Source organism: Herpailurus yagouaroundi, unplaced genomic scaffold (genome assembly GCF_014898765.1).
Source record: "Herpailurus yagouaroundi ecotype Mexico unplaced genomic scaffold, PumYag 217, whole genome shotgun sequence".
Classification (NCBI taxonomy): domain Eukaryota; kingdom Metazoa; phylum Chordata; class Mammalia; order Carnivora; family Felidae; genus Herpailurus; species Herpailurus yagouaroundi.
This window is the reverse complement of record NW_024412448.1, coordinates 409,078-419,440: the sequence shown is the minus strand read 5'-3', so window position 1 is coordinate 419,440 and position 10,363 is coordinate 409,078. Positions and strand designations below refer to the sequence as shown.

Sequence of the window (10,363 nt, the reverse complement as noted above, 5' to 3'; positions counted from 1 at the left end):
ACTATCCCCAGCCCCCCCCCCCCCCACGGGAGGGGAGTGGTGTGGGACTCCATCCTGGCTCAAAGCCCTTCCTTCTCCCATGGCTGCGGGAACGGAGGGGTCTGCCTGTTTCCTAGGATTCCCGGGAACACCCGGCAGCGGGCCAGCGGGTCAGGGGGACGGACGGGAGGCCGGTTCGCCGCCCACCCCAGCCCTCAACCCGGGGGCCGCGACCTCCGGCGGCCCGCGTCCCTGGCGCCCCTTCCCGCGGGCCCAGCCCAGCGCTGGAGTCCAGCTTTATTGGCTGCCGCCTACACCCGCCTCGGGGCGCTGCTTGAGCGTGACCGAGGCGCCGCTGCTGACCATGACCGCGGGGTAGAGCGGCTCCAGGAAGGAGACGAGGAAGCGGTAAAGCAGGCTCACGCCGCCCGCCACGCCATAGAAGGAGAGGCAGCCGGTGCCGCAGTCGAGCGCCACGCCGAGCGTGCGGTGGTAACCGCCTTGCAGCACCGTCTGCGTGTTGTTGTGCCACACGGAGAACTTGAGCGAGTCCCACTCCAGGCACCACGAGTACGGGTTGCGGCCCAGCAGGTAGACGATGTTGCGGCGCGGGCGGCCGCCGAGCGGGGGGCTGCGGCGGTAGGTGAGGCCCAGGCACACCCACGAGTTGGACACCTCAGCTTCCCAGTAGTGGCGGCCCTCGGACAGGCCGCGCGAGCACAGCACCTGCGGCCACTGCTTGAAGCCGGGGAAGGGGCCGCCCGCGGCGAAGGGCTCCAGAAGGATGCCCAGGTTCAGCACCGAGTGGGTCTCCTTGAACAGGAACAGTTCCTCGCTGGCCGTGGTGGGGTCGAAGTTCAGGTTGCAGTAACCTGGCGGGGGGCGGGGGTGGGGGGTAAGGGAGCTTGGGTGAGCGGCCCCCAGGGCTGCCGAAGAGCATGCTAAGCTGCGTGGCATCTGCACAGAAGTCACCAAGTGCTTCCCACCCCCTGCCCATCTCCTGGGATTGGCCCTTCTCTTCCCGCCCCGCCCCTGCTTTTTTCAGTCCGCAACTCTGGCCCCAGGTCACTGACCTCCTTTGGAGGAAGGAGTTGGGTGCTGCCCAAAGGTCTACCTTTCTAGAGTAGTTGAGAAACCAATTCCTCCTCCCTGCCCCCCACTAGACTCTAACATAATCTCTCTTTTTATTTATTCAGGACACAAGAATGAGTGGGATTGAGGGAAGGTCAAGGGCTCCTGGAGGAGGTGACTCAGGGGTTCACCAAAGAGACCCATGATATCTCAGAGAAGTCCCTGGGATTTGCCTCCCAGCCCAGCTCAGGAGAGGGGCTGCCTAGGCATCAAATGTATTCGATTTATTTATTGCCTAGCAATAAAAGGGAGCTTGCTTGAGGAGAAACGGACAGGGTCATCCAAGCTGGCTTGGCTAAACCCTGGTGGGGTAGTGGGGGGACACTGGCAGGCCCCCAGCTGAGGGCAATGGTTGTGCCACACCAGAGCCAGGGAGGGGGGCAGAGCCAGCATCTGGGCAAGGCCCTGCTTTGCCCACCCACGGGATGGGACAGGATAGTCCCCTCCCTATCATGGCCTTGAAGTCACAGGCTGAGTCCTTCTGAGGTCTCCAGTCCCAAGTACGAGGTCTGGGCAAGAGAGAGCTGGCATCTCTCTGGTGCCCTGGCCTGAATGGAGAGGGGACTGGGGAAGTCAAGGCCCCCCGGGGGTCCCACCCTTAGGTTCGGACCTCGGTACGGAGGACTCACACTTGAGAAGTGTTTTCCTGTCCACAGCTGAGGGCAGCAACTCATAGGAGTTCATCTTAATGCCTGGAGGAGATTGAGGAGCTTTGCTGAGGACACTCTTACAGCCCAGTGTCCTTTCAGAGAGGGGCATGGGCTTCCAGGAGGCTGCGTCACCTGGGGAAGGTGCACATGGGCAGGCAGGGCTCTCCACCAGTGCCTGGAACCCCAAACACTGCCCTGCAGGGCTGTCCCACCCCCAGGGGGCAGGTGAGTCTCCAGTGGCCCCAGGCTGCCAGATACTGACCCTTCAGGAGGAGCTGATTGATGAAGCTGAGACCCACGTCCAGCAGCCGCGTCCGGAGCTCCGCCAGGGTCTCCGGCAACTGGAGAAAGCTCTGCTTCTCCTCACAGTTGGTGCTCATCAGGGCTTCCGAGCAGGTGGGAAAGTGCTTCAGTCTGGGGAACTCCTGGAGGCAGGGAGTGGCCAGCAGTACCACCCGTTAGCCCTGGGCCCAGGCAGATGCCAGGAGCTCCTGCTTATGCCAGGGACCCCACCGAGCCCAGAATCTTGGGGCAGGTGGAGAAATTGCTGGTTTTCAAACCTGGACATCTCTCTCCCTCCCCCCCTGGTTGTGATGTCTTAGATCAGGGCTTTGCCAAAAAGTATGGCAAAGTGCATTAAGTAGAGTGGATTAGAAAACAATGTGAGGACGATTTCTTCTGAGCTTCGAGTTGCTTAGTGAAACACCTTGCCACATTTTTCCTGTGGTGTGTGTGTGGAGGGGTGGACGCTGTGAGCAACAGCTTTAGAAATCTGCTGGGGATGTGATAATCAGCTGAAGAAAGGTCTTTGCTCAGAGTTCCCGAGCACAGGGTTTGGGTAGCCCTGGGCCCCACCCTCAGAGAAGGTTGCTGTCACGCACGCCTCCACCAGTGACCCTGCCTGGTACCCTCTTGCAACAGCAGCAGGCTGCAGGACTGGGCCAGGGCTGGTGAAGGAAATGGGGTTTTCATCCCAGGCTGTATGGATTGGTCTGGTCTCATTCCCATCCCTGGTCTGGGAGAATCTGGAGAAACTTAGACTGTGGCAGGTGCCAGGAATCCCAGGGTATGCTCCCTTCTGTTCCAGGGACACGAAGGCAGGAACATCAGGTAAGAAGCCAAGGGTGTTGGTGTAAGCCCAGGACCCATGGCCTGGGGTGAGGAGGCTCCCCGAGGCAGAAGAATAGATGATGAGTTGCAGCCCCAAACGCTGATGGCTTAATCCTAGGTCTGAGCAGATCTGGTGTGTCTGGGGGTGGAGGAGGAGTGGAGTTCGGATCAGGGCCTGGGGCAGAGACAGGAGTGGGGGCGGGGGCTCGCCTGCAGGAATTGCTGGTCGCTCCTGTTGGCGAGCAGGGCGCGGAGCCAGATGCTGTCCCCCTCCAGCTTCAGGAGCCGGTTGTGGCTCTGCTGGATGGAGCTGCCCAGCTTCCCCAGAGCGGCTGCCTCCTCTTTCTCGACAAAATCCAAGACCTTCATCTGCAGCTGTCTGACCTCCTGGATGATCTCTGAGAAGCAGGCGTTCACCTCATCGTGTGTTGTCTGGATCAATTTCTGTGGGTGGGGCGGGGAGCGGGTTGTGGAGGGTGTGTTGAGAGGCATCTCTGAGCCCCAGCCCCTACTGTTATGGCCCGGAACCTGCCTAGGCATCCTGTTGCCAACTGCTGGGCCCCACGACATCCACTCCAGGCCCTGAGAGTGCCCCTCAGCCAGATGCAGGGCACTGGGGGAAAGCCTGGGCCTGGGAGAGGGTGGGCCAGCCTTACCGAGAGAAAGGCCACCTGCCCCCGGTGCCTCTGGCTGTCAGAGTTGATGATCAGCATCTGGTTTTCCACGCTGGCCTGGACCTTCCGAACCTCCACCTGGGGTGAGGCAGGGGGAGGAGGAAAGGGCCCCTGATTCAGAAAGGTGGAGATTCTTTCTTCTCCAGGGCCTTCTTGGAGAAACCCTTCTGCAAGCCCAGAGAAGACATACCTCTTACATTCCTAAGACGCCTATATGAGAGACAAAGGCAGAGCTGAAGGGCAGATGGCCCGGGTCTTCTACCCTCTGCTCATGCTGCTCATGGTCTCTCACTCCCTGAGACTCTCTCCCCATTCTTTTTTTTTTTTTTTTTTTAGAGAAGGAAAGAGAGAGAGAGAGAGGGAGAGAAAGAGAGAATCCCAAGCGGGCTCCACACTGTCAGCGTGGAGCCCGATGTGGGCCTTGAACTCACAAACCCAAGATCATGACCTGAGCTAAAATCAAGAGTCAGACGCTTAACCTGAGCCACCCAGGTGCCCTTTCCCCATTCTTAGGAATCAGGTTCTCTGTTCCTGACAGTGATGACCACAGGCTTTCAGATCACAAAAAGGGGCTGAAGAGGATTCAGTGGGCTGAGAGGGGGCAGTGGGTCGAGAAGGGGCACATCAGACATGGAGCCCTGGAGATACCTCACTGGGGTGGCGCTGCCTGGGACACGCCGTGTCCCAAGTTCTGTGAAGAAGCCTCCAGTCTCCACCCGTTCTGGGAAGAGTCATGTTCTTGTTTATGACAGGTGATAGAACTGTGTTGTTCCAGTGGATTGTTGTGTTGTCCAGTGGATTGTTGCTGGCACACAACAAAATGAGCAGCTCAAGCCAGACTGTACATCAACCCACTGCTTGCTTTGTTGACAAAGTCTTACTATGGACAAAGTGTCCACTGAGCTGAACGGTGTGGCCACTTGGCTTACATGCCCTCAGGAGCTCCTTGCAGTGGACCATTAAGGGGTGGGTGGCTATGTGGAAATATTACTGTTACCAAATATATTTGATAGAATGCCTGAAATAGAAGTGTGCCACTATAAAAAGCAGTTCAAATCTGGCTTTCCACATTCTAATTTTGTTTAATATTTCCCTATATTAAACAAAATTTGCAAGTAGAGAAAAGGAGGGGATCTGCCCAACCTGACATATTTCTACTCTGACATGTTTTCTTCCAGCCTTTCCTTTATCTACGCAAAAAAGTTAACATGGAACTCACACATACAGTTTTGGATCCTTGTTCATCAAACCCACCAACGTTTTGTTGTTGTTGTTGTTGTTATTTTATTACTTTAAAAAGTTTTTAAATTTTATTTAAATCAGAGCTAGTTAACATATAGTGTAACAATGGTGTAAGGAGTAGAATTTAGTGATTCATCACTTACATATAACACCCAGTGCTCATCCCAGCGAGTGCCCTCCTTAACGCCCATCGCCCATTTAGCCCATTCCCCCACACCTTCCCTCCAGGAACCCTCAGTTTGTTCTCTGTATTTAAGAGTCTCTTATGGTTTGCTTCCCTCTCTCTTTTTATCTTATTTTTCCTTCCCTTCCCCTATATTCATCAATTTTGTTTCTTAAACTCCACATATAGTGAAATCATACGATATTTATCTTTCTCTGACTTATTTCACTTAGCATAATACACTCTAGTTCCATCCACATTGTTGCAAATGGCAAGATTTCATTCTTTTGACCCCCAACATTCTATTATTTATATATATATATGTATATATATATCTTCCATTATATATTATACATATGCATTATATATTATATATTATATCATCTTTATCCATTCCACAGTTGATGGACATTTGGGCTCTTTCCATAATTTGGCTATTGTTGCTAGTGCTGCTATGAACATTGGGTTGCATGTGAACCTTTGAATCAGCATTATTTTTCTGTCCTTCTACCAAGCCTTTCTCATGTAACGGGCATGTCCACCCTCCTGACTGTCACTTTGATGGTTGCGTGATTTCCCTCCAAGGAAAGGTGTGCCTGGGCTGGTGAAAGACTTTCAGGGAGAGACTCGGAACCACGAGTCCCGCTTCTACCCACCCCCCACCCCTCCCCCACCGCTCCCCTCCTCAACCCCTCCCCCACTCCACCTCACCTCCTTCCTGGCACGTTCCTCCTCCAGGGGGATGGTGTCGTGGTTCTTGTGTTCCTCCAGCAGACAGGCTCCGCACACGCAGCTGCCTTCCGTGCGGCAGTACAGCCGCCGCAGTTTGCGATGCTTCCGGCACAAGCGGCTCTTGAGATCCCACACGGGCTCTAGCAGCTCGTGGTCCTGGAACATCTGGTCCTCGAAGTGGCTGCTCAGGTGCTTCTCGCACAGGGAGGCCATGCACTGCAGACACGACTTGACTGACTTGAGCTTCTGGGCGGAACAGAAGTCGCAGGGCACGTCCCTGGGCCCGGCCAGGGGCCGTGAGGACCCCAAGGTCTGGCCCTTGACCTGGGCCAAGCAGGTCACCATCTCCTCCAGGATGCCGTTCTTGCAGAGGCGCGGTCTGGAGGGGAAGCTCTCCCGGCACTGGGGGCAGTACAGTGTCTCGCCCACGGTAGCCAGGTGGTCCCAGAAACCTTGGAGGCAGGCCATGCAGAAGTTGTGCCCGCAGGTGGTGGTGACCGGGTTGCGGAACACCTCCAGGCAGATGGGACAGAGGACTTGGTCCTCAAATGTGCGGAGACTGCTGTTACTCATCAGGAGCTGAGTGTGGGAAGGGCTGGAGGGCTGGGCCGGCGGCTGCGGGGCTGGCTTGTGGTCCTGGACTGGCCCTGAGAAGATAGAGCAAAGCCACGAAGAAGCCACGGCAGGAGCCGAGGGGCCTTGGAGGGGTACACTAGTCCTCATAGAAACAGTTTCTGCCCATAGGGTACAGAAACTGTGTCACTGGTCAACCCATGGGGGGGGCGGGGCATAACATGGGGATTGTGTTCTCTGTGTCCCAGCCCTGACCCCTGCAACAAACCTTGGACGAGCAAGAGGGTGGGCAGAAGGAAGTCACATCAATGGAAAGGAAAGGAGCCACTTCTTTGGCCCTTCAGACGAAAGGCAGGAAGCCCAAGTACTTACGTGAGACTTTCTGCATGTCAGCGAGGGCTAGAGGCTTGGCTGCCCTGCGGTGGGATGGAAAAGGACCCCCAGGCATTCAGGTGCAGCGGCCTAGCCCTGGTCCCACTTCACCAACTGTTGGGAGGGTCCCCATCAGTCCCGCGTGCCCCCACCCCAGCCCTCTCCATCTCCTGGGATCTGACCGCTGCCTTCTCACCTTTCCCTTCGGCTGCTGTGTTTTGATCTCCCTATCAAGTTGGCCCCCCTCCTCGAAGGCTGCCCCTAGTTTTGTTCCCTGACATCACAATTCAAGCGCGACCAGCCCCAGCATGCTGCTTGTGATGTCAGCAGAGCGAAAGGTGGGCCACCGGACATGCTATGGGTGCTGATGTGGCCTGCCCTCTCCATGGGTGATTCTTCACGCCAGGGCAGGGTCGCTGGTGCACCTGGAGCCGCTGGCAGTGGACCTAAGGGACTCACATTAGGGACCGGAGAGGAAAGTGGCAACAAAGTGGCAGGAGGATCTTGGGCAACTCCTTTACTTCGTCTGGACCAGACATTCTTTTCTGGTGAATTGACAGGGTTGTTCCAGGAGATGATGTTCCAAAGCCTCTTCTTGGTCTAAAGTTGAATGATCAACATCGTCCGACTGGTGATTCTACAGACTGTTGCTTCCACTCTGGTTCTGATCCTCAGAAAGAGAAAAGGGATGAGCGAGGCGGAAGAGAGACTCTTCACGGCTCTCATTGCTTCTTTGTTGCTTTCTGTTTCCTATTCTCCCCCACCCCATAGGATAAACGCCCTGAAAAGCTTGCAATACATCACTGTCTTTCTCCAAAACATTAGCATTTGTTGGCTACAAATGGGAAATAGAAGGCCTCTCCTTTCCCCTTCTTAGAGGAAATATTTCAACATTTCTCCATTAAGAATGATGTTTGCCGGGCACCTGGGTGGCCCAGTGGGTTAAGCGTCTGACTCTTGACTTCAGCTCAGGCCATGATCTCATGGTTTGTGAGTTCAAGCCTTGCATTAGGCTCTGTGCTGACAGTGCGGAGCCTGCTTGCGATTCTCTCTCTCCCTCCCTCTCTGTCCCTTCCCCACTTGCTCTCTCTCTCTCAAAATAAATATACAACGAAAAAGGTTTCTGATAAATTCCTGTTAAAAAAAAGACACACACGATCTTCTCTCCATGTTGTTTTATTAGAATCATTAACAGAAAAATGACATCAGCTAAAAATACACTCATTAAGATATGTGAGACTTGATTCTGAGCAGTCAGGTTTGACTTGGGGAAAATAAATACAGAGGAGGTAATAGCCACAAAAGAAAGCCCACAAAGGCAAAAGCTACAGTCCGTAAGGGCAAGAGCTAGAATTAGTTAGGTTGAGTTAAATTTCCATGGTAACATTTCATGGAAAACAATGATCTTAATAAAAACATTTTAAAGTAAAAACGAAAATGGGGCGCCTGGGTGGCACAGTCGGTTGAGCGTCCGACTTCAGCCAGGTCACGATCTCGCGGTCCGTGAGTTCAAGCCCCGCGTCGGGCTCTGGGCTGATGGCTTGGAGCCTGGAGCCTGTTTCCGATTCTGTGACTCCCTCTCTCTCTGCCCCTCCCCCCTTCATGCTCTGTCTCTCTCTGTCCCAAAAATAAATAAATGTTGAAAAAAAAAATTTTAAAAAGTAAAAACGAAAATAAAAACAAAACCGAGATACAATTTAATGGCACTGTATAGAAAACTCATCAAGGGGGCGCCTGGGTGGCTCAGTCGGTTAAGCGTCCAACTTCGGCTCAGGTCAGGATCTCGCGGTCCGTGAGTTCGAGCCCCGCGTCGGGCTCCGGGCTGATGGCTCGGAGCCTGGAGCCTGCTTCCGATTCTGTGTCTCCCTCTCTCTCTGACCCTCCCCCGTTCATGCTCTCTCTCTCTGTCTTAAAAATAAATAAAACAACGTTAAAAAAAAAGAAAACTCATCAAGGAATTGGGCCGCGTGGGTGGCTCAGTAGGTTGAGCGCCACTCTTGATTTCAGCTTAGGTCATGATCCTGAGGTTCAAGAGTTCGCATCCCACATGGGGCTCTATGCTGGCAGTGCAGAGCCTGTTTGGGATTCTCTCTTCCCTCTCACTCTGTCCCTATCCTGCTCATGTGCTCTCCCTCTCAAAATAAACTTAAAAAAAGAAAAAGGAAAAGAAAGCTCATCAAAGAATTAACCTGGCTTACCAGAGTTATAGTTCACTCCAAGGGAAAGGTTTACCGATGGAAATCTATGGGGTGTGATTCTTACTAGAAATTTAGCTGCCACTGGGGCTTTATGACTGAACAGATTCAGCAATACTCAAATGATCTATTGCAAAGGCTGATGCTGTATGGAGCTTCCAGCAAGCCCTGACTGGAGAATTACCATGCAGAACTCCAGCGTTTTGGAAAATCGCCCTGCCTTCTTTTGCAGGTAACTCTTCTCCTTTTGAGAGCCTACCTAACCATGGGACATCAAGCGACCATGCGGCCTGACCTGCCTGATATGAACTAGGTGTTGTCTAACCCACCAAGCCAGCCTGAGGAGTAGTTAACCTAGCCCAGAAATCGATGTGACTGTCTCTCAGACCGGGGAACACTGGCAATCAACACTGTGTTTCACACTGGGCAGAGGGCAAGATCACCTCTGTGTAACGCGTAGCTGCGTCTTGTTACGTAGAGACATGAAGTTTTGTTTTTACCATTGTAAGTTCAAATACGCGTGGGAGCGTGTATACGGATGCTGAGCAGCCCAAGCTGCTGGCTATTACGTCTCAGCTCCAAGCCACCCTCCAGACTCTGCTCTGTGCATCTTTAACAGCTGAGTCCTGGACAGGTGCACCCATGGGGAACGTGAGAGGGGGACTGCAAGATTGGGGAGGCGGGGGGGCGGGGCAGAAGGGACATGCTTCTTCAGGTTAACGGAGAAACCACAGCACCTCAGCTTTGCTCTGGCAGCAAGAGCTGGTTCCAGGAGTGTGGTCCTAGAACGGTTCCAGGAGTAGCGTGGTCCTACGACCAGTCTCGCTGAGCGCCCCCTGGGACCGCAGCATCTCCTCTATGCGGCCCCTCGGCCCCTCCTCCAAGCCTGTTACTTTGTAATAATCCCAACCTCTTCCTTTGGCTCTCCTGCCCTAGAACAATAACTACATCCCGCAGTCACTCCATCTGTGACACCTCAGTGGGCCTGGGGGCCCTTTCCTCTTCTTACCACTTGTTAACTGCTGTGGTCTGTCCCCCATTGGGCCCTGGCTGGTACAAACACACACCTCGTTCGCTGTGTGTATACACGTCTCCCCAGCTGTAAGCACCCTATGGCGGGGGGGGGGGGGGGGGGGGAGACTAACACCTTTTGAGGGTCCCATACCTTGCCTGGTGCCTTAAGTGACCAACACTTGGCTTGCTGGCGACTCACCTCACTTTTATTCCTCATTCTCTACCATGCAGAGAAAAATGGACACCTAGTCAGTTACTCTCTTCCAGGAAGACTTTTTTCCCCCCTTAAAAATGGTCTTCTACTCTTCCCCTCCTCTTCCCAGCTTCCTGGTGGGCAGACCATCTGTCTCACCTTCTGTTCCTCACCACTCTCCTGGTCGTGAGGAGTAAGGCCCAACACACCCTCAGGCAGTTTCAGCAGCGGGAGAAACTAGGACTTTCTAAGAAGCCCAGGTAGGAAAGGTGCAGAGAAACTCCTCTCCTGAGAAGAGTTTGAGAATCATCAGTAGTGACAGGAAACCAAGGAGA

The 10,363-nt window shown here is 54.0% G+C and overlaps 1 protein-coding gene across 10 annotated transcripts; it reads right to left on the bottom strand.

Moving 5' to 3' along the window:
• Nucleotides 1–258: 258 nt before the first annotated feature.
• LOC121017898 (E3 ubiquitin/ISG15 ligase TRIM25-like) lies at nucleotides 259–7,554 on the bottom strand. Of its 10 annotated transcripts, none has more exons than XM_040456358.1 (8): nucleotides 6,823–7,041; nucleotides 6,523–6,740; nucleotides 5,661–6,415; nucleotides 3,527–3,622; nucleotides 3,081–3,314; nucleotides 2,023–2,185; nucleotides 1,740–1,892; nucleotides 259–851 (listed from the first exon to the last, which is right to left on the bottom strand). In XM_040456358.1, the coding sequence occupies exons 3-8, from the start codon at nucleotides 6,402–6,404 to the stop codon at nucleotides 277–279; spliced, it is 1,965 nt and encodes a 654-aa protein (XP_040312292.1). In that variant the 5' UTR covers nucleotides 6,405–6,415; nucleotides 6,523–6,740; nucleotides 6,823–7,041; the 3' UTR covers nucleotides 259–276. The 10 variants fall into 10 exon arrangements, with proteins under 10 accessions (XP_040312292.1, XP_040312291.1, XP_040312293.1 ...); XM_040456357.1 differs by having other exon boundaries at nucleotides 6,523–6,670; XM_040456359.1 differs by having other exon boundaries at nucleotides 5,661–6,322; nucleotides 6,627–6,740; nucleotides 6,823–7,039.
• Nucleotides 7,555–10,363: the final 2,809 nt, after the last annotated feature.